General features: G+C 43.3%; 1 protein-coding gene across 1 annotated transcript in view; it reads right to left on the reverse strand.

Annotated features, from left to right (window-relative positions):
- Positions 1-24,233, reverse strand: part of LOXHD1 (lipoxygenase homology PLAT domains 1) — a 150,161-nt gene that overhangs the window by 65,246 nt on the left and 60,682 nt on the right. Inside the window, exons 14-25 of the mRNA XM_050329855.1 lie at positions 22,402-22,562; positions 15,269-15,345; positions 14,214-14,410; positions 13,676-13,868; positions 12,638-12,798; positions 8,845-9,139; positions 8,166-8,320; positions 6,631-6,764; positions 5,516-5,664; positions 4,093-4,197; positions 3,242-3,370; positions 2,329-2,493 (exon numbers count right to left, since the gene is read on the reverse strand). Of these exons, the coding sequence (XP_050185812.1) occupies positions 2,329-2,493; positions 3,242-3,370; positions 4,093-4,197; positions 5,516-5,664; positions 6,631-6,764; positions 8,166-8,320; positions 8,845-9,139; positions 12,638-12,798; positions 13,676-13,868; positions 14,214-14,410; positions 15,269-15,345; positions 22,402-22,562 (1,921 nt within the window). The remainder of the gene's footprint in view (positions 1-2,328; positions 2,494-3,241; positions 3,371-4,092; positions 4,198-5,515; positions 5,665-6,630; positions 6,765-8,165; positions 8,321-8,844; positions 9,140-12,637; positions 12,799-13,675; positions 13,869-14,213; positions 14,411-15,268; positions 15,346-22,401; positions 22,563-24,233) is intronic.

The following is a 24,233-nucleotide window of genomic DNA, read 5'->3' on the forward strand; positions in this document are numbered from 1 at the left end:
GGAAAGCAGATTGCAGTAAGTAACACAGAGGGAATGGTTTAAATGGTGAAAAAGCCTAAGCTCACAATGAGCCCGGTGCAAACTATTTGCCAGAGAGGCCTGGCTTCTTCCAAAGGCTGGATGTGGACTGCTGACAAAAATCAGGTTTACACAAACTATGGTACTGAAATGCATGGTATGCCAGAAACTCCTACATCATTATTATATTCAGGGCCATTAATAAATTACATAGTGAACATCTGTATCAAAATATATATCGACTGGGATAACATGGCAAAACCAGATGAGAAGCACATACAAAGTCTCTGATCTGTATTCACTCCTATGAAAGTATTCACTGCATCTATCAACCAATTTATTTTTTCAGACACAAAGACCCAGAATACTGCATCCATCTCTGGAGACCTAAACTTAAAGAGGGTGTGGACCTGCTGGAGCAAGTCTAGAGGAGGCCACAAAGATGGTCTGAAGGCTGGAGCCCCTCTGCTCTGGAGCCAGGCTGGGAGAGCTGGGGGGGTTCCCCTGGAGAAGAGAAGGATCCAGGGAGACCTGAGAGCCCCTTGCAGGGCCTAAAGGGGCTCCAGGAGAGCTGGGGAGGGACTGGGGACAAGGTCTTGGACAAGGATTTATGGCTTCCCACTGCCAGAGGGCAGGATTAGAAGGGAGATTGGGAAGGAGTTCTTGTCTGTGAGGGTGGTGAGGCCCTGGCACAGATTGCCCAGAGAAGCTGTGGCTGCCCCATCCTTGAAAGTGTCCAAGGTCAGGCTGGACAGGGCTTGGAGCATCTGACTCTAGTGGAAGGTATCCCTGCCCACGGCAGGAAGTGGAACTGGATGATCTTTAAGGTCCCTTCCAATTCTGTGATGCTATGAATCTACAATTTCTTCCACTTGACTGACAAAAGTGAGGAAGGGAGCAAAGAGTACACTTTCTTTGGCTCCAGATGGTTCAGGTAAAGAAGGCAAGATATGAGAAGTAAAAAATGCCTTGGTCAAAGACTGGGAGAGGCACAAAGAGATGACATTGGCAGAGCCTCAGACAAGAAATTATTTTAGCTTACAGATTGCAGACACCAGGACCCAGATCTTGGAGACACCTTCAGCATGAAACACAGTGTTGACAGTAAAAGAGGAGACAAAACAACTGATAGTATGTGGTTATTCTTAAAGCTACTTATGAAGAAGGAAACTGAGGCAGGAAAAGGGAGATTGGGCAGCTCTAAAGTTTGATATTTATACAAGGAACTGCAGGAGGTAAGGGCGTTGAAATCACCAGTGCATACCCTGAGGGATGGGATGAGACAGGAAAAAGCTTTGGTGTGTACAAACTTATCTCTTAAGACTGACCAAGGGAGCCCCTAGCAGGGCATGACATGGTAATCAACTCTGAGGCACCAGACCTCATCCCTCATCATGTGGAATCCAACATATTGAAAGGAAAAGGTGGTTTAGCAGTACTGTGGTGGTTGGACGAGAAATATTTATCAACAACAACTTGAAATGAAGCAGACCAGGGAGGGACAAGTCAAATTAAGTCTCAGTGCTGTGAGTACCCTACACATAGTCAAAGATGCTCAAGAGAGGGGAAAAAAACAGGGAGGGCTACAAAATAAGTAAAATAATGTTTCATTTATTTCAAGGAGGCCATGTTATCTGATTCTCAATACTCTGGATACAGGAAAAGAAGTTGCCAGAATGGGAGAGTTAGAGGTGCCATAGCAGACTTGAAAATTATAAGCTTGTACTCAGAAGGAGCTGAGCTGAGGCAATGTTTACTCCAAAAATTACTTTAAAAAGGAGTGAAGAGTAAGGAAAAAAAATCAGAGAATACTAGGAGAGGCAGACTGGCACAACACTATCAGAAAAAAAACACACTGAAGAAACTCTGGAAGAGGGTCAGCAAGAGACGGGTGTGCAGTGCCAAAGGCACTGGAAGAACTCAGGCTTGGAAGCAAGACCAAAGTGCCTGCTTTGACAACAAAAATGGCAATATTAGAATGGAACAAGATCAAAGAGAAACTGGAAACAAGGAAGACAGCTTGGAATGAGCAGAGGACTTGGATAGGATGGGGGAAGAGGGAGCAAAGAGACAATCAGACACATCCACATGACTTCTAATGATTCTCTGATTTGGCAAACACAGGAAGTGTTAGTCTAGAGCACCCAGAGGAACCTTCCTGTAGTAATTGAAACAGTTGGCATGTGATCTATTTAAAAATTTTCCAAAGCCAATTCAAGGAAGAGGCCAAGCCTATAAAGCTGCGTGAGCTAGTGTAATTTAATCTTCTGTAATGATGGGTGTACCCTGGGGAAATAGCATTCTGCTCACATGGGATATACTCTCTTGTCTGCAGTTTTGCAGGGAAGATGATTCTCTCAATGGCTCCATCATCCTCCGATTTATCCAGCCAACGTCCACAAGGGAACTTGAGGCACTCTCCCAGTGATGGGGCATCAATCTCCACCCATTCCAGAAACCAGCCAGTTGAATTACCTGTGGTTGGAAAGATAACAGTGAATAATAACCCACAGAGCCTTTACAGACAACGGGAAATGCATTCCAGACCTCCGAGAAATAAATCTTTCTCTCTTTTGCCAAAGGAAAAATAAAATATATAACATAAAGCTCACTGGATGCAATTGCCCAGGATTGAGCTAAAATGCTTTGTATTTCTATATCTGTCAGGCTAAAGATGTGCACGTGGAAATGCTAATTACTCCATCACTTGGATTAATTTGCCTTTGTAATAGTATGGAGCATTTTTATCGACAGATATGTCCCTTGCTGCCTCACAGGGGAAGGGATTCATGCATCCCTCCACTGCCTACCTTGTTTTTAGTAGAGACACAGCCACGTCTGAAAGGCAGTTGAGACTTGACAATCAAAACAACAACATAAAAATTAATACAGAAATGAGAGAAGTCTCCAGGTCCCACATGACAAAAACAAATATGATATTCGGCGACATCTGAGAAATCTCTCTGAAGATGTGGCTGCAAAACTAAAGATATTCCTGCAGAGGCAGAGGTTGCAAAGCTCCCTGTAAGTTGCCACTGAGCTCGTATTGCCACAGACATGGGAATGCAATTAGCAGCAAGGGTAGTAGCAGCAACAGCCAAAGTGACAGCAAGGATCTGTCACTGAAAGGTAAATGACATCTGGGGTCTTGGAGGCAGGTTGTTTTATACAGCAACATGCCTAGTGCACTAGAAATGCTGCATTACCAAGCAGATTATCTTACCTTTATTGTCATGGCCTATCTTGATTTTTTTCAGGTCTCCAATGTCCACAGACTCCACTGTAAACTCATCTACCTTCCCACGCTCAAATTTGTTCTTGTTAATCTTTGAGGCCTTTAGGCTGACTGTCCCTGTTGTGGTGATGCAAAAGGACATTGTTCAGTGTGTGAAACAAATCCTCTGGGAATGTCAACAGTGGAACGAGGGAAGTGGCTAAAATGCAAAAACTGGCTTTTCATCTCAAGATCTGAACTTTGTCCCTCCCTCTCAACCCAAGTCTGTACCATCACCCAAAACACACAGAATTCCTCCACTGAATGATCCCCTGGCAGTGTAAAAAGGACGATGCTGTTGTGCTGCGTTCACAGCTAAAAAAGTCAGTGCTACCCGTCAGTTCCCTGTCACTCTCACAGGCATCCCAGTCACTGCACACACAGCTCAGCTGCTTCCAAGAGGATTTGCTCATCAGCTGATTAAATACTTCTGGGCCACTCAAAGAGGCAGAGGAAGGCTGGATTTCGGGAGCATGCTGATTCATTGCTGAGGAAAGCAAATCATCCGCCGCATTCACTGCTCAGTAACGTAGTCCCAGTCAACTCTGCTGTTTCTATAACTGGAATTAAAACCTTTAGACCAGCAGCTGCTGCAAATCAGCATCGAAAAGTTCAGCAGTGATTTACAGCAGCTGTTGGTGTGCTCCAAGTTACCACGATGTGTTCACTGACAGCAGGAACGCAACGTTGTACTAAAAAGGAGTGAGGTGCAGTGTTGAGGATATAAAGGGAGACTGTGACCTGTCTTTTCAGGTGTCCAACAGTGCATCGCTACCTTTTCACATCATTTGAAGCCATACCTGTATCGTCTTTACTCCCATAGAGTATGATGAAGACGTTGGCATCTGTCCCAGCATTCTTCTTGTCCCCAGTTTTCACTTTCACAATGTACGTCGTTGATTTAGCTGTCAGATAAAATATCCTAATTTAAGAGTGTGAAGTCTGACCAGGAGTTAACTCTACTCTTCCTTCCATATGTGTGCTTGGTTTGAGCTTTATTTTGACTGATCACAGTCTGCTGTAATCTCTAATTCCTCTCCTATGCTGTGGTAGCTCTTGAGGTGAGCTGAGCTATCTCGTTGTAGAATCTTCTCCTGCTCCAGTCACTCAGTACATTGCCTGCACATCTACAGATAAGAAATGTGCTCAAGCCTTCCCATTTGCTTCCTGGAAACCTCTAACACTCCTCAAAGCTGCCTCTGCCTATAATATTTCATAAAAAAAACCCACCCAAAAACACCTACCCCCCTTTATTTTATCAGCACCAAATAATGTATGTGCATATAACACATACCAGAAGGTATGTACACTGAGATATACAGTTCATATTCACAAACACACCCTTCAGAAAAAACATCATTAAGAAGGTTTCTATTGCACCATCATTTAGCAAGCACAGCAAACTCATAAAAAACCATGGAAAAGTCTAATATACTCTTCACTGTGCTGCTATAACCTAACCAAGATTTCCAAAATGGAACATCTTCACCATAGTTACATACATGTTTCCAAAATGCTGTTTAAACAGCACATCCTCCTGAACCAAAGGGATAAACACTTTGTGGAATCTGACTGTACAACTTGTGGAAATTATTCACGTATCCAAAGGCATTTGAGGAGGAAATTAGGGGAGAGTTCAAAACCTTTCACTGGTTAGGAAACCAATTGGGCCTTCAGCACCTTGCAGCATCAGACCCAGGAGTGTGTCACTGCTCTGTGGTTACCATGCAAAATTATTTACAAGTGAAGCAAAGTTATTTTGGAGGACAACTGTCACAAGCAGCAAGATGGAAAGTGAGATAAATTTAGGTCCCTTCCCTTTCTCTGGCTACATTTACTCTCTGCTCAGTTTTATGTTGAAACATTTAACCATTACAGTCCATGATGTGAAATGAATGAGATTTATTCCTTAGATACTGGCAACAGATGTGCATTTCATTGGAGAGATGATGACTGAACATTACCCATCTTCCTAGCTTTGTCCCTTTGGGTCCAATCTTGCAAGATGATTAAACCAACTGAAAATGAGGAGGGTCCCCTCCTCGCTGTCTGACTCACACTTCACATTTCATTCACACCTGAAAATTTCATGGTAGGGGCAAAATTACTCACAGCCCAGCAAGTAACTGCTACTGCTAAGTGCTGGTGCCCTCAGCAGCGCTATTAACTCGGTCCCTTTCCAACCCCACGCTGTGGAAGAAACACAAGGTTACTACTATAAACCTTTCTGTTCCAGGCCCAGCGTTGCAGGAGACTGGCCTTCATTTCCCGAATCTTTCTTTACAAATGCTTCATCCACTGGGACCAGCTCCCTGACAATCTGACCGTCGTCCTCCTCAACTGCTAACCAGCGCTGGCACGGAAAATAATACCTACGAGAACGACAGTGACACCTGGCACTTACACAGGACTTCACAGGCTTTAATAACATAAAAAGGCACAGATCAGAGGCTACTTAAAAAAAAACAAAACAAAAAACCACAAACAAACAAAAAACACCAAACAAACAAACAAAAAAATCAAGATTATTCAAAGCCAAACAACACATCTGTTTAGATTTTTGAGATCTGGTGTCATTTGGGGGAACTAAATCCATAAATAGGTTAGGTAACACTTACTGCAAAGTGCTGTTTCTGGGCTGTGAGCCCCATATGATTGATTCATTTTAATTTTAAGTCCCAGAAAAAAAAAAATAGCTCCAGGGAACCTCCCGTCTCCCAGGCATTTTATGTTCATGCAGCCTGGACCCATCTTCAGGTCCTTATGAGTGGTCCCACCCAGCAGAGCATTGTGCAACTTTAAAGCATGTGGTTTCAAGCATGTTCCAGCTCAAGGGCAAGCCTGTATTTCAGGTTTTGAACAGCCCAGTCTTTGCTCTTCCAGCTTTCTGTGAAAATCATGGGAGTTTGCTCAGATCAGGGTTTGCTTTTGGCCCAGACATTTCCATTTGGTACAGAAGACAAACAAAACGCGAGCTCACGGACTTCCAACGTGAGGCCTAGAAAGGAAATGCTTGGGTGCAGGCTCTGCTGAGGGACCTTTACAGGAGGGAGAGCTGAGTCCCTCCCAGGAGAAACAGAGAAAAGCCGAGTTCCCTTCCAAATACTGCTGGTTACCAAGCTGCAGAGAAGCTGGGACAGCAAAAACCCCCACGCAGGTACCCCAGAAAGGCCCCACGCTCAGTATAATGGCACAGTCACCACCAGGCTCCCAAGGGGTGCCTGCTCCTTGACAATGCCCTTCTGCACCTCCTCTGCCTCCCTGCATCTCTGCAGGCTCCCGAGAACCCTTTTCTGACTGTGTGAAAAGGGTGCAGCAGGGTCAAGGAGAATGCTCACGTGGTGCTCTCCTTGAGGTCAACAATCTCTACCCTCTCCAGGAACCAGCTCGGCCTGGAACCGGAGTTATCGTGGCGGATTCGCAGCTTCTTCAGCTCGCCCAGGTCAATGGCTTTGATGGTGAACACATCCACCTGCACAGGAGGCAAAAAGGCACATGGCTGTGTTTCCCAGAAAGCAGGAAAGGCAGGCAGTAAATGGCCAGGGGTAATCCTTTTCCCCATTAAAAAATAGCTATTTGTAAGTTCTTCTGGTACTCTTTGGGTGTGTGTACAAAAATAACTACAGAGCTGTGAGGTCTCCCATTAACACGTGCTTGGCTCCTTCGTGGAGCAGCCATGGAGTGCCCAACCCTTCCCTCCTCTCTTTACCTCACCCCAGTTTCAGCTTCCTCTAGGTTTAACTCATCTCTCCTAAATATCATCTCCCTTTCAGGCTTGGTATTTTCCCACAGATTGAAACTGGAACTGAACACAAACATATTGGCTCCACAGAAATTCTCCTGTTCACCTCTGTGTAGAGTCATAGAATATCCACAGTTGGAAGAGACCCACAAGAATCACTGAGTCCAGCCCCTGGCTCTGCACAGGGCGGCCCCAAAATACAGCCCATATGCTTTATTTCAAAACACAGAATATCCTCCCTCTGTCACTTGCCACAACCAAGAGGTTCATTTATTAACTGTGTTAGTGTGACAGGATGGCCCTTGTTATCATAACACTTTAAACATCTTAATGTGATTAATATGTTGGTAGACCTCGGGTTTGTACTCCCAGGAGTACAGAGCATTACATTTGCAGCTTGGAGCTCTTCCCACTGAATGAAGAACCATGTGCAGGTTGCAGTTTCACCAGTGCCAAGCTCATAAATCACAGCTAACAGCTTATTTAACAACCTTAGGCTCTTTTTTTTTTTTTTTTGGTGATTGTAAGTTTTTCCACAGCTGCTTTTTGTTTCCTTTTTTTTTTTTTTTTTTTAGTTATTCAAAATTATTTCTTGAAAAACTCCTGGTTATAATAGTAGCTTGTTAATTGTTCATAAACTTTTTTTAAGGCAAATATTCAATCTACTAGAGATCTTCTTTAATTGGATTGGATTATAATGTAATTACAGCACACCATGTAATATTGTTTTTATTCCCTGACTGGTTGAGTGGAACATTTGGAATAGTATTTGTAATCTAAATACCTACATACTTGAGCTGCCTCACAAACACTCTCCAATATTAATTTAAAGTTTGTGGTTTTCAAGTATTCCTGGGAGGAAGCATTATTACCAGAATGCTTACAGGAACCAGATGCAAAAGGTGGCTCCAGTGGGGAATTGGTTGTTCAGCTTATTATTCAAATGAACTTCCCCTGGAAAACGTTTTGAGGAATTCTGCTTTACATATTCCAGAAATAAAACATGTCTGAGCTTTAAGCTGAAAGAAGACAAGGCTTGCAGAGAAGCGGCTGTATTGAATGGCCAGCGTGATAACTGAGAGAGCTCTGCCAGCCTTCTGCTCGCTTGAGTGAGTTGAGTTCATGCATTACCTGTCCTTTTTCAAACTTGTTGAGGTTATTCGACCTTTTCAGCTGGCGCTCACCCGTGTCTCCTCTCTCTAAGCCATAGATGTTCAAGAAGACATTAGCATCCGTCCCAGCCCCCCACACAGTCCCAGTGAGAACGCGGACCTCATACGTATTCTCTGCAAGTAAAATTGCAAAGGCAGATCAGGAGGAGCCCAGAGATGGCCATACTTCATCAGATCCGTGGCTCACCCTGAAAGCACGTAACCCCAGAATGCCAGCAAAAAAAAAAAAGGTTTTGCCTGGAGTTCGTTTGCATCTATCTTAAAACATGAGCAGCTCCATCTTCCTCCATCCATAACAACAGGCACAGCTTGCTAGACTCCCAGCCAGAGTGGCAACCTGTGGAACTCTTGGCTCCAGTGCCCCAGACAATCCTTTGAGAATCTTATAGAATTCCAGCTTCAGACTGTCTCCTCCATACTCTGCCTTAGTATAACCACCATCCTCTTCCTCTCCAGTGCTGATCAAGCAAAGCACAGGGTAAGCTGCTCTGCAGGCTTGGGGCAGTGGTATAGTTGAATGGGGCATAAATGGTTCTGCCAAGCACTGCAGTGTGGTTATCATGTTTCGTGCAGGTGCTGGATACAGACACACACACACGCAAACACACACACAAACACACATTCCCCCTGATATTTACCCTCCAGGTCAGATTCCCCGTCAGGCACCAGCTCCACCACGAGCTCCTTATCCCCCTCGTCTCTAGCCAACCAGCGGTGAGCCACAAACGTGTAGACATCCATTCCTTCTTCCACCTTGGCCTCTTCCTCCTCCTCCTCGTCAGACTTCTTTTTCTTCGTCTTCTTCTTTTTATCAGGCTGCTTTCCCTTCAGCCGCTTCAGAGTGACGCTTTCCAGGAACCAGCCATCCCCAATGCCCGTCCCGTCATGGCCTATCCGAATCTTGTAGATCTTGCCAACATCTGCAGCCTCCCTCTGTCACCAAGGGAAAGTCGTCACCCAGGAAGACATAAGACATCTCAATTTCATAAAGCACATCCTTAAAAATGGGGAGCGCGGCCTCCAGCACCCAAAATATCTCAGCAAGGGTAAGAACAATTTTTTATGGAAGTTTGGCATTAGTTTTTCCTTCCTGCTTTACCATTTCATATCTTCCATTACCAAATCTCATGTGAACAGACTGAGCTGGAGACATTCAGAGCAATCATGGTGAGGGTAGAAGATGAATCCATATTTATTTGGGTCTCTACTTCCCCCTTACTCTCTATGCTGTCATTAAAGGTGAAAATGCCAAAATATCATACTAGGTTTTCACAGATTCTCAGTGCATGAGGCCTTTCAAAATTCATAATAAGATATATTTTACATTTAGCACAGAACAGGAACCCAGCAAGAAGCAATAATGGCATGGTGAAAAGGCAGCTAACTTAGACAACCTGATCTCTGACACAGAGCGTGGGTTTGGACTGACCTTCTTCTTCCTTCTCATCCAGAAAATTAGAGAAGCATTTCCTCACTTTGCTAGCGTGCAGAGAGGATACAACTACTATTGGTTACAGTGCATCAGTGGCAGAAGGCTGATCAGTAAGAAGATTTACATCTCTCTAGTCAGTACAGCAGACACAAAACCTTCTTGGTTTAGATTATCTGTCCAGATTACTACCTAATGAAGTTGGATAGAAGATTTTACTCCACACAATCCTTCAACAACCAGTGACTTGTTTCTGATGATTGCTTATGCTGTTAGGCACTGATCATGTTATAAAACTTGCAAACATTTGCTTCAGGCTGAAATCTGGAATTAGGCATGTAAGGTTTTAGTCTAGAAGCGTTTTGTAGATTAAAACAAAATCAATTGCCCACAAGATGCTTATCAGAAAACCAAAATTGATCCAGCTGTCCTGACATAAAGAATGTGTATTTCCTTACATGGCTTTACCCTTAGATTTGCTGTGATCATCCTGCATGCCTTGTCCATGACTGATAGCCTTTCCTATTAGCATGGAGCTCACAGAATCTTATTTTTGCCCATATCTTTTGTAGATATTCATACCATGAAGGAGATGAAGGATCTGTCTATTTATGCTTCAGAGCTTCTGCCTTGTGCACTTATAAAAAAAATTACAGAAAATGGGTATAACTTTCAAATCTAGCAATGAATATCTGAGAGGGGATATAAACACGGCTATGTAAACAGAACACTGTACATATGGCTTTATTATAAATCTGATACTGGCTAATAGCTTTTACTCATAAATTTTTGAAAGCTTATTTCCTTTAAAATCAGAGAAACCTAATCTTAAAATTATAGAGAGTTTTAAAAAAGCAAACATTTATAAGGTAGTAGTCATTTTAAATCCCAAAGAATTCATTAAAAATGGATAAATATCAGCTACTCCATTCTGTAAAGCAAGAAAGGAGGAGGTGAACTGATCTAAAAAATACACATTAAAAACCTGGTGAAACTGTGGATAAAGGCACCTCCATTTGGCCAGTGACAGCAGGAAGAATACCCCAGTCTTGATGATTTGGGGGAGCTTCAGCAGTTAGCTCTAAGTTTAGCTGTGATGAGATGGACCCAGCCTCTGTGGGACTGCAAATTCAAAGGAAGATGTAGGTACCACTGTGCTGAGCCTTGTGCTGTGAGCACATGTGACAGATGTGCCTTAAATCCTGCTTCCATCTGGACTCTGCATTTTACTGTCCAGATGTTGGTCTCCCCTTCAATACAGAAGCATGTGGCTCTGACATGTCCTGACCCCAAGCAAGAGCTAAGACTATTCCTTCCCCCCACATCTTTGTTTATCTGGGCAGAAAACCCAAGCTCACAAGGCAGAAGAGGATGCTGGTCCAAAAGGGAGGGGATGCCTGCCCATGTTGTGATCCAAACCTGCTGCTCAGCCTCATCAGCACAGGACCTCTGGCTGGATTAGCCAGGTCCTGGCTCACCCACCTGAATTATGTCTGAGGCTTCTCACCCCTGCAAATACTCTGCTGAGCTGCTCAGAAAGTGGTGTGAGACTGAAATGTTAATTGTTAATGGCTCAGACAATCCCAGGGTGCTGCCCAGGTGCAGAGTGAGTGCACACCCATCACCAGAGGCTGCAAGTCGGGTTTTCAGCCAGGTAAGGGAAGGGGCTGACAAGAAGCAGATCCTGAGAGGTTGGGATAGTACTTTTTGTCATGCCAGTGTCCTCCCTTACACAAGTGGCTCAGATGTGGAAACTCCTCTATGGGGAAGTTCCAGGAGAGTAGACCTACCACCTGAAGTTTTTCATCCCTTCTGATGCAGCATAATTGGCTCAACTACGGTGAGGGGAAAGGCAGCTGTCATGTCTTAGAAGGGGTCATGAACCACCAAAGACCCCCAAAGAGCCCCATGATCCACGGGGTTACATCATACAGTGTAAAATTCCCCAGCCCAGGGGAGGTACCTGGGCATTCCCACTTAGCCTGAGCATTTGTTAACTCACTGAAGTTTGTGTTTGGGCTTCCCCCACCCTCGAGGGATCAAGACTGTGGCCATCACTTTGACCAATGGACACAGAAACTGCAACAATCAAGTCTTGTCACTGAACCCATGGGTAGTGACTCTATACCTTTCTACTCTTATCCTTTCTTTCTCTTTCCTTCTTTTCCCTTATATGCTTTCTTAAGCGTTATTTTTATGCTTTCATATTGTTGCATTTCTATAGATAATAATAATTGAAGTGGCCACATTTTAAAGCTTGCCAAGTACCTTATTTTACCTTAATGTTCTAAAGTTTGCAAGTAAAAGTTTGTTATTGAGCCTCCTGAGAATTTTGTTGTTTCTCCCACACACCTAACAGAGTAAATCAAACAACCTTCCCCTACACCTGCTGAGTGGACTGGGGCATAACAAGTATAAAACCTAAATTCTGACCATTCTGATAGCTGGAGGAATGTGCTGTACACCTCACTGTGACTCCCTGGAACAGTGCTACAGGCAGAAAAATCCACAGGGCTCTCACACGTTCACAGAAATTACGGCTGCAAACCCCTGCAGGGCTGGCACATGTACCTGTGGTTAATGGCATGTGCGACCACAGCCAAAGCTAGGATTCCTTATATTCTTATACAGATGTGGGGTTTCTTTCCCTGGCTAGACACTGAAATGGGACAATAACATGTGGTCAAGCCCAAAGTGTAAGTTTAAGGTCTTTCGAGATCTAACATGAGTACCACCTTTGGAAGTAAATGTAAACAAACGCTGTTATTAGACTTCAATGGTACCTCTCAGAAGATGAAAGCCCCTCCACAAAACACAAAACCTCACAAAAGAAATACAAAAGCTCCAAAAAATACGGATAGAGGACAGCACATACCATCAGACACGCAATTTTCTTAAAAAAAATTTTTTATACGACTGGGCCAATTATTCTATTGATGTCTCAGTTTTGGCTGGTCCTTTCTTTCCCCTCTTAGAAGTGGCAGCGACAGCCTTCACCATACCTTGAAGATATCTGTGGCTCCCCGTTCAAAGTTGTTGGATCTGTTTTCCAAGATGATCAGCTCAGTTTTGCCGGTCTCACCATAAATCTGCATGAACACTTTGGCGTTGGTGCCTGCGGCCCGCATGTCTCCAGTAACTACAGACACCTCATAGTTTATCACTAGTCCAAAAATAAAGCAATTAAATCAGAAGAGAAGCCCAGATAACAACATTCCTGAGGGCTCAGGTTCAAAATTAAATTACCTTGTCTTAACAAATGTCTACGTAGCCAGCCATTTGCTCTTATCCAAACTAAATGTGAGATAGCAAAAGTCTTCACTGAGGACTAACCTAATAGTTTGCCTCTTACAAGTGTTAAGCCAGTGTCACAGGAGTGAAAAACAGAGCCTTAAAAGGGAATTTCATTTCATTATTAGCCACAGAGAGGTTACATGATCTCCTTAGTATAATACAAGGGAGGGAGTTACAGAGAGTAAGGGAAAAACACTGCATCTTTTCTCAGGATCCGAAGGCATATTTTAACCATTACCTTAAAATAAAATGGATCAACTGATAAAAGTCAAGTGGGCAGTAGGGATTTGGTCCATATTTATCAAAAAGCTTTTTCCTTGCATGAAATAGAGTAATACAGACAGGACAGGACATGTCTGGTGCAGCAACGGGGCACATGAATGTAAAAAAAACCCAAAAAAAACAAAAAAAAACAAAACAGGGGGAAAGATAAATGTGAAAAAAAGCAGAGCTCACTGATACTGCAATGAAGAAGCACTTTGCCCTGAGCTGTGTTATGCTGTGCAGGGCGCAAATTTTTCATATGGTCTCAGGAAATGGAGATGAAAAACTCAGTAATGTCTTTCAGAAACATTTCCTTTCAGAAGAGGAAACACAAAAATAATTTACTTCCCTCAGCGATGTTAGCTTGTAAGGGTGGGGCCTTTTTGGTTTTAATGTCTAAGACTTGTCTAACACACGTGTCCTTGAGAGTGGCAGTAACACATTTTCAGTCCTAGCTATAAAACAGCCACGCGTCCTCTTACATTTCTCAATAGGCACAATCTCACTCGGGTAGACTTCCACCTCCACCCTGCCATCAGCCTCGTCTTTGTCGAGCCATCGGTTGCAGGGGAACATGTACTGCCTTCCCTGGACTGGAACTGTGATCTGGACACTGGCCAGGAACCAGCCAGACCGGAGACCCACGTTGTCGTGTCCAATCAGTATTCGGTTGATCTTTGAAAAAGCAAACAAGAACCAAGAGGGCAGGGAAAAACCCCACAGAGTTTACACACACAACAGAGTCTACTCAATGTATAACAATCTCCTCACCCCGGCGCTCTGTTCTTCCGCTGCGCTCACATAAATAATTTATATATGTATTTAACTATAGAGGCAAAGAACTCTTCACATGCCAGCATGTACACTAGACTGCTAATGTACTAGTCTAAGTAAAATGTTTTTCTTAATAACCAGTGTAAAGGTCAGAGGTCCTTTCATCACATTCAGTCCTGGGTGTTGTTTTGATTCTGAATTCAGACACCTGCACGAAGCACAAAGCCGCCTGCAGTTGATTCTTACCTTCCCAATATCCATCATATCTAAAGTAAACTCATCCACTCGACCACGTTCAAAATAATTGCCTAGGTCATTATCAGAGACTAAGAGAGGCTCTTTGCTGGAGTCTGCTTTTTCACCGTAGAGTTTGATGGAGACTTTGGAGTCTGAGCTGGCACCAGGGATATCTCCCGTCTTCACGCTGATGTGGTAACTGACATCTGAAGCGAGATCGACGTACAAAACACAGACATGTGAGTGGCATTTCCAGTGCTCAGCCAGGCAACTGGCTTCAAACAAGACAGAGGGAAGGAAGGCTCCAGATGCAGGCACAGGAAGGACTTTGCCCTCCATTCATGCATCCAGCATCTTAGAGCCATGCTAGAGAAGCTACCACACCTTGGAGTTAGTCACCAAAACATAAGAGATCCAACACTTACACTAAGTAAGCATGTAATATTCTGTATGCCTCCATCTCACTGTTAGATGATTACCCAAGTTAAATATTCTCACTTAGGCAAGTGAGAATATTTAACTCTTTTTTATACTTACAATTTAATTCAATAAATTTTACCTTTTTTTTTTTTTTTCCCCTAAAACAATACAAAAATCTTCTCAACCTGAGATCTGTAGGCACCATTTTCTAAAGAAAATTGTAGTATTAGAGGTTCTCCAGAAAAGGACAATATAATACTTTTGGTGATTTTCTTCTGTGAACACAATTATTCGACGGAATTTATTCTACTAAAGCAGTGGCAATTTAAGATTCTTCAGAGAAAGCTATACAAGAAAGCAGTTCTTAAACAAATCACAACATTAGAAATCAAAGTTTCTTTCTACACATATAATGTTACAATTATGCTCTATTATACAAATTAATCCCATTCATAAACTAGAATTTAAGAGTCAGAGGCATTTCCAGCTGAGGGACCTACTGCAGTTTCTTTCATAAGAATGGCAAAAAAATGCCCAGTAGATTTACTGTGAACTGATAAGAATTATTAAGGAGAATAAAGCAAGTAAATATGTGCATGTACAGCTCAAGCCTAGACCTTCTTTTTTTTCCAAGCTGAACTCACTTTTTAGGATTGGTGACTCCCCAGCAGGCACTAATTCTCGGACAATCTGACCATCGTCCTCATTTTTGTCAAGCCATCTGGTTTACAAAAAGAAGTAAGTTATCTCTGAATAATTAGCACCTGTTAGACCTTTGAAAATCTAGGCTGGCTCCACACACAGTCCAAATCCACACCATAGTAAAAAAAGATATTTTTACAGGGTTCTGTATCTCTGCTAACTTAGCAGGAGCTTGACCAGACCATACGGCAGCCACGCTTTAAAACTCCATTTTTCCAAGAAGAGAGATCATGAGAGCCCTGCTCACAGCAGATAAACATCTGCTGTGATGTCCATCTGCCTGAAAAGGACAAACTCCATAACCATAAATTATTCCTGTGAACAGGCAGTCTCAGTCTTTTGAAATCATTGACCAGAAAGACTTGCAGCCTTTATTACTAACAATTGATTGCAACCTTTATAGCATGTAGGTTACTAAACCCCCCTTTTTTTTCTCCAGTCTTTCTGTACTTTAGTTTGTCATCTCTTTTTCCTTCCTTACAGATAAGTGTGTATACCCCTTTTTTCTCCACCAGGAAGGGGATGAATTACGTTATTCCCATTTTCAGAGCTGGGTATGTGCAGGCAGCTGCCACCAGCAAAAAGGAAGGATTTCCTGTGTTTCTCAACATTGCTTTAAAGATCCAACTAGACTAATTAAGAAGAGTTGGGCACAAAGCAAGCTGCAACGTGATCTCAAGGGAAAAAAATTCTGAAAGGAAAATCATAGAAACATAGAATGGTTTCAGTTGGAAGGGACCTTAAAGCTCATCTTGTTCTACCCCCTGCCATGGACAGGGACACCTTCCATAGACCAGGTTGCTCCAAGCCCCGTCCAGCCTGGCCCTGAACACTTCCGAGGAAGGGGAATCTGCAACCTCTCTGGGCAGCCTGTGACAGGGCCTCACCACCCTGACAGTAAAGATTTTCTTTCTTAATATCTGATCTAAACCCACCCACCTTCAGCTCAAGGTCACTCTCCCCTTGTCCTATCACTACATGTTGTTTCAAAAAGTCCCCTCTCCAGTCCCCCTCTGAAAGTCCCCTCCCAAAATGGGGGGTGGGGAGGAACCAATTGCTAATCTGGCAACCTTCACAGCTGCTCCTTCATCCTCAGGGATAAAGGATTTCCAGCCCCAATACCATCATGTGCCATACAGCAACCCTTGTACGACAGCAGCAAGGGCCCTGGTAGAGGTTTCTGATTTTCCACTTCAAACCCAGACTGCTGCAGGACTCAGGATATTCCTGTAAGCATCTGTTTAGGGTCAGGTTTCCCACAGTGGTGCCGTCACAGCAGGAGCCATTCCCAGAGTGCCCATTGTTCCCAGGTACGCGTCTATCTGCAGCAGCATCTTTTGCAGCTAAAAATACTGCTTAAAACCAGCAGGGGCGAGAAAAGGACAAGTGAGCAATCTCTGCCGGGTCATGCAGGGTATTTAAATGGCTATAATAATTCCCAGAACTACAAAGAGGAAAAACAACCCCCCGGAAACTTTCTTTTTAAAGGCGCCCACACAGTTGTCACCGTGACACATACACTGTCCTTGGCTGACCCGTATGCCAAAAAAGAAGAGGAGCTCACTTTCCATTTAAGTTTCCATCTTTGATTTTGATGGTGAGTCAGCACTCATGGAAGCCAAAAAATGACCCTTTTAACAAGGATTTGAGGACATGAACAAATGCCCACTGAGAGCTGGATCAAACCTACGGCACCTTGCTGGTAACAAGCCACCAAAGCTTACAGGCATGACCAGTTGAACAAAGAAGAAACCAGATATTTTGGAAGACCAAAATGACTCCATTTTATCCATCTGAAGAAATCTTATATTTTCAGTCTCCTCCCCTCTCTCCTCCCACCCAGAGGAAAACAAAAAGCACAAAGAAACCATGCCAAAAAACGGCACCAGGAAAGAAAACCAAACATGAGCCAGAGCCAGCCAGCCCTGGAAGCATGAGCAGCAATGTCCTCATGCAAAAGAGGTGCACAGAAATCCCAGTACACAGACACACGTCTCCAGCCCCAGCTCCCCTCTGAGCTTCAGGAGGTTGGGTATGCAGTCTACCCTGTATTCTTCCCTTTCGCTCTGCAAAGCAGGTGGCCTTGTGCAGATGGGCTTGGAAAGGCCTAAAAGCCAAGGTGGTCAGCGTGAAGGCGATGAACACACGAACATGTGATGATCACACAAGCACCCTATGGTGCAGTGGTGTGCCTCAGAGGAGGCTGAGAGGTGTAAGGGGATAGAGGAGCAGAAAAATCTGCAGGGAATACAGCGGCAATGAAATTGTCATCAAGAACTGAGCAAGGGCAGAGTGCAAGGGGAGAATGCTAAGATACCACCTTGTCTTTAAAAAAGGAAGTCTTTATTGATGTTTTAGGTTTGGGGGATTTTTGTTTTACCTTTGAGAACTGGTCCTTTATACCTTTGTATCATGTAGTCCTTTGATGCTGGCTCTGGATTCACGTCCTTGGACAGGCATCCAGTGGCTAGGGGACCACGCCATCCCAAAAGTCAAGATGCTTCTGTGTACATGGATGTTAACTGGGAGGACCCACAAAACTCGAGCCTGAACTCCACCACCCCAGGACCACTGAATTCAGCATGTTCTTCAGGAAGGCAGAAGCTCACAAGGTAGGCACACTTCTGCACTCCTGCTGCTGGTTTTTGTGTCCTGCAAGCTGCTGTTTCTGTTGCCAGTGGACATGCTGCTGTTTTCCGTCACTTTCACCATGGCTGGTGGTTTAGGGATATCTGGGATGTATCTGGGTGAACTGCTTTTGCACCAGGGTGGCAGGATAAAAATACATCCCAGAAGAAACAGATCTCTGTGTGCAGAACGGCAAATGCTATCTGCTTCAGCAGTGAGGATAAGTGGCAAAAACGAGTCAGAAAAGGAGGACACACCCCTAGATAAAGAAAAAATACTGATGGCAAGAGAAGAAGCATGGTTTGGACAGAGGAGGAAGAGAGAGGTTTATCAGCAGAAGTGGCTAAAGGCTCTTTGCGTTGTTTCAGCCAAGAGAATAGGCAGGAATGGCAGAACTGTTTCTCAAGGAGATGACTCTAGTGACAGAGGAAATAGTTGGATGAGCAATGCCACTGCATTCCCTCCCTTCAGAACACATGGAGCAACATCCTTAACTTTACCTCAGTGTAATTCCAACACTGTGTCACTGAGCAGCAGATTGCAACCAGGGGTTTATAGTCTTAGAGAGAACGCAAATGGATTGACAAATTATAAACACATCAGGCTGCAGAAAATAGAATTTTTCAGTGCAGTGCCATCATACTCCTAGTGCAAAAGACCTGTCAAAATCTTCTCTTTTATCAGAGTTTCTATATTCACATGCCACTGTGGGTTTTGCAAGGGTGCAGTTGTGTCCTGTGTCACATACTTGGTTTTAAAGAGATATTTTATGACCAATAACTTAAAGAGGACACAAATGTGACATGAAAGGCACTTCAGAAAGAATTTCTAGAGGATCAGAGAGGAAGGGGAGCACTGAAAAAAATATGGTATGACATCATATATAGCATTTGAAATCCAGTCTGCATGCAATGACTAGCATGTCCATTAGATTCAGAAATACATTTGTATTTGTGTGTGTCTTTAAACATAACCTACATACAAAAATGTGTAAAACAGATAGACATTTCAGTTTATTTTTAGGCAAGAAAAGGAGATTTCTCTGGCTAGCTTGTATGATGAAAATTTTTGGCATTTGATCGAATAAATGTTCTTTCACAGGAGTCTCTTTGTGCATCATCCCATTCATGATCTGTCTGTTGTTCTTCAGGGAATTAACGATGTTCCCTTATGCTTGTGCTGGAATAAATTTAGGATGGTGAGGGTCATATGCTTAGAAAAAATTTAATGACATATCATTGAAGATTTCAGTGGAGATATAATGATTTATAGTGTGTAAAATTCTATCCTATCACGAACTCATGACTTCACTTGATTGAAAATTCATTTCTGTCTGGGATATAAATATTATAAAAAATAGACATTTAGGGAACATCAGCTAGTCCATTCCTGGACTTCCAGAACACTTTGAGGAGAAAATGAAACCTAAAGAACTCAGTTCTGATCTTCAAAAAAGTTTGGCTCCAGTTCTGGGGTGAAAGGTTCGCTCCTTAATTTTGAACTTTCTAGGCATATTTATCGTCACAACACCTAAACCCCATCAGGTATTACAAAGTTCAGTGATGCCACTGAATGATTCAGTGTTCAGTTCCTAAAAGCATGGATATTATAATACTATGTGGTTTTAAGGGGGGAGTAGTGCTGCAGTGCATTCAAGTGATGTACTGTAATTCTGCAAATAACACTCGGAGAAGTCACTTGCATTTACTTCTTGCAAACACAGACCAAATGACCACTTTAAAAATCACTGACTCTAAGCCAACTCCTTAAAAGAGTTGAAAGCACAGGTCTGGGAGTCATTATTCCTTGATGCTCTACCTGAATCTGACACAAACTCACAATTAATCCACTTAGCTTCTCTTTATCTCTGCTGGCTCCTTTGTACAACAAAGACAGTTCTTCTCATAGAGCTCTTGTGATTACTAGGTAATAGATGATCCTACAAAGTCATAAAAAAAGCTTTCAAATTAAAAGGCAAAACACAGTCGTGTACATGAATATGTAAATAACAAGAACAGAGACTTCAGGGAGCTCTATGCAATGAAGATCTATGAGGGTATCTTAAAGACATCAGTTGCAGTGGAAGCTGGTTAGCCAGCTCTTTGCTGGAGTATCTGCTCCCCACATGCTGCTGCAACCTAGTTTGTACAGAGGCAAGAAGTCTGTGAAGCTTTCTGCACAGCTGAGATGTGTTTCTGCTGGGAGGCGTTTTGTCCTTCAGCTGTCTCACAGAAGCAGCTAAACGGCAGAAGGTCGGTGGAGTGGCTTTCAGTAAGAACTCAGCAGCAAAATGTGATTTCTCCAGACCATGAAACTCTGCTGTGTAGAAGAGTGGAAGTTAGTCAGGTCTCGGAGATAAAGGCAGTGAGAACAACATGTCTACTGGGCAAGCAGAAAGAGCATGTTCCCTGGTGTCCCTTGGATGGAGTCTCTAACTAACCTCACTTGCATTGCCTCTTCTTGGCCAAGTCTTCTTCGACACCTTGGCTCTGAAGAGGCAGGTGAAGCAGGACTCTCTGAGCTCCCGCCAAAGCATCAAGGACATAAGCTGTTCCTGGCCTACAGGACTGGAGAGGAACATCCAAACGCTGCAGGTCACGGAAATGTTTGTCCCTCCCATGGAGGATGCAGTGGGTGAGCACCTTCGCCCTCAGATGTCTCCAGACTCCATGACGACACCCGTACTCTGCGATGATGCCTCAGTCTCCTGAGAGACACGGGCATCAAAGATAAAGAGAGGGAGCAGCTGTCCCTGTGCTTGATGGTGATCAGTCATGTGACCTTCTCAATCTGAGAGGAAGAGATAATGCTGGCACAAGGACAGCAAACTGAGCCACACGAACAACACTGATACCGCTTGGGAAAAGAGACATTTAGAAAGTTAAGAAGAGTGGAATTCCATCTCTGGCGACCTCAAGCCTTAATTCACCCCATGAATATTTTGGGGATAAGGTCTTGGGTTTTCTTTCTCCTTCCTTTTTCAGTCCCTGGCCTGAGGGGGAATGCCTTCTGGATTCTGATATTCCTGATCCACAGGTGTGGAAGCCAAGGGGAACAGGGTCATCCCTCCAAGCTGAAGGAAGACACCCAGTTAAACAGTCACGTGAGGAGACAATTCAAAAGGAAGCACTTAAAATATGCCAGCTGCATGGTGCAGTTAGACACAGAAATATCTCTGAGGAGCCTGAAAAAAACAGCTCTTCACGTGGACACTTCATGTCCAAGGAAAAACCTGTCTAGCCTGCTTGCTTTAACTCAGTAAAACATATGGTTGTTAAATATGGATCAAAAGGCAGCAATGACTACGTGGTGGTTTGTTCCTTGAGAAGGGAGAAACTGGCTTGCTTTTCACAACCAAGATGACATTGCATCTGCTGCTCCGTGCTGCCTCCCCAGTGAGTTTGCTCTCTGATGTGACGTGGCTTTAGCAATGCAGAGAGGCTGGGGCTGTCTCCTGTTTTGTGTTTGGCTGACTCCCCTTTGTTATAGTGGAGTTCTTCCAAGACACGAGACAAGTAACCAGATTAGACACTTTACCTTTGTTTGCCGTTTAAAAATAAAATTGTGCTTGAGTTTTACAATTCCACTTGTCCTCCAGGAGATGACTTTTTAGAATAGGTACTTGGTGGTGTGAAATGGAGCTCAGTGAAGGTCCACCCTACAGGGTGGACATCCAAGAGGGCAAACATGACTTTACAGGACCCTGAACAACTCTGAAGTTAATCTCTCATGTTTTCAATTTAGTTCTCTCTGGTTTGTGCTGCAATATGTTGAAACAGACACTAGTCAGTGCCAGAATAGATTATGCATCCTGTTCCCCACAAGTAGCCTCAGTACTGCACATTTCTTTTGGCCACTTGATTGTTTAGGGAAGAGAAGAATACATTTACAACCCACCCATAGAGGTAAGTTACAGCCCTCTGCTCTTCCACTATCTCTGTCTCCATGATATGCATTTCCCCTTATGCAAGGAGCTCTCAAGATGGCAGCATAAAAATTTTGCATTCTCCCAACACAAAAATAGCATCCCATTGCTCCTGGAGAGATGGGATGCGCATGTGAGGGACCAGAACCTCATTCCACACATGCAATAGCACCAGCCTATTGCAGAGTGTGTTTCTGCAGCAGACAAGTGCAGTGACACTGGATGTGGTACTGGAAGGTTGTGTTTTTTATCTTTTGTAAATTCTCTGCATTACTGAGCTAATTGCTGAGAAGTTCATCATTCAAATTGCTGTTCGTTTGGTAAGGGGAGTTAACTGTATCTCAAACCTCCCAAACCACACTCTTTGCTTTCAGGCTTAGCAAAAATAAATGAACTAATGAATAAATAAAAAGGATTAAGCTGTGCTCAGAAAATTCCAGTCATGGACCAACAACTAGGCTCTTCAAAGTCTGGCAAATGCATAGACAGAGGCATAATTTGCAAGCATTGTTTTTCCAGTACCTGTAGCAGGGGAATTCCACAGCCTCACTTTCTGGCTGTCCTTCTTCCCTCACTATCACTTTGGCAAGGTACCAACCACTGCTTCCTCCTTTGCCATCATGCCCTATCCTCACCCTCCTCACCTGCTTCAGCGTTACTGCTTCAACGAAGAATTCATCAGCCTTTGAGAAGGAGAAGAAAAAAGGTAAGGCAATATTTCTCCCTAAAAGCAAAACAACACCCCAAATTTATTATTGCAATCAAACCAACATCATCAGCATGCTGCAAGGTAATTCTTCATACGATGAAGGACAAAGCACGAATTTACCAAAGAATGAAACCTTGAATATTTGTCCTGGATGTATAACATTAGGTTTGTAAATATATGATCTGCCAGCATTTTAAATCTCCCATGTCATTGCATGCCCTCCACAACTGTAAAAAAGAGAAGTAATTTGATTATTAAGAAGTTCATGGAGAGAAGCAGGAAATCCAAGTTGAAACCTGTGCTCAGATATCAGCTTTGTGGAAAATCCAAAGCAGGTCTCTTCAGACCAAATCCACAGAGGTATTTGAGAGGTACAGTTCAAAGACATTACTCTGTGTTAAATTCAAATGACATGGACTACTAAGCACAATTTACCCCCATTTAATTTCCTGGCATGCCAGTATGGGCAGGGCCTGCACAGGGGTATTTCCAGCTGCTCCATGTGTTGTGTTTGGAGGTAAATACCCTTAATACCCCATGAGAGATATGGATTTTATGTCTTTTTTCTTTTGCTTTTGCTTCCCCAGGAAAGGTCTCAAATCACCAACCTAGAGACTACCCCAGATGATGGCCCTTCAAGACCAGGGCTCTGTTACCCAAGAGTGTACTGGGACCAGCAGTTCTCGATGGCTGAAGGAAGAGAAATGTATTAAAAGAGTGAGATACTCCTGTGGGAATCAGGCCAGGCAAGTATCTGTGGCACATCTACAGACACACACACAGACACAGCACATGTAGAGTGAATGCTGGGTGTCAACACACAGCAGATCTGCAGCACAGGAGCCCAACAAAGAGAAGTGACTGCTGTGGTTGCCATCTGGCTGAGATGCCTTGCTAGGTAAGAGAAAGCTAACCACTGTGATTCAGTTGTCCTTCATCTCGCAAGAGCACATATGGTGGTTGCACACATCCAGCTAGCTCCCAGAAAGTGTGGTGGCAAGGCAGTATTTATGCAAATACTGAAATTTATTAAAACAATCATAATTTTTTTTTCATCATTCGGGACTCCAGACTGGCTCTTAAAAAAGAGACAACTAAACATACTGCCACTGCCTAAAGCGTTAATGATGGGCTTACATATGTCGATGTTACTTATGTACTCAGAACTGCTGAACTGCGGATTTCAGGTATCAAAACCTCACTGAGTCAATCAAAGTCAATGTAGTTTAATTCATTAGGCCTGATGCTCACCTTACTTATTAATGGCTGATATAAATTAATGAGTAAATAACTAACTGGAGCCAAACAGGGCAAACACCTAATTTAGAGGCATCTTTAAATCTTACTTTCTACACAGGCTGTTAGTTTACGTCTGCAGGCAAACTTTTAAAGTTAAATTGGTAATCAAGGTACTATTGGTTTAAGTGGCTGTAGATTAGAGACCACCCTGACTAAGCTGCATTTCTTTTTAACAGGGTATCTGAGTTAATCAGTGTAGATATACTCATTCAGTCTCTTGAATATATGAGCTCTAAGTTTGTCAGGATCAATTCTCAAACAGCTTCCAATTCATTCATCAGCTTTCAGCTCCTGGTGCCAGGACAGCAGTTTTCCATTAGCAGGTTCCAGTTTGGTTACATCATTT

This window comes from Myiozetetes cayanensis, unplaced genomic scaffold (genome assembly GCF_022539395.1).
Source record: "Myiozetetes cayanensis isolate MyiCay16 unplaced genomic scaffold, myiCay2020 scf4, whole genome shotgun sequence".
NCBI classification, from domain to species: Eukaryota; Metazoa; Chordata; class Aves; order Passeriformes; family Tyrannidae; genus Myiozetetes; species Myiozetetes cayanensis.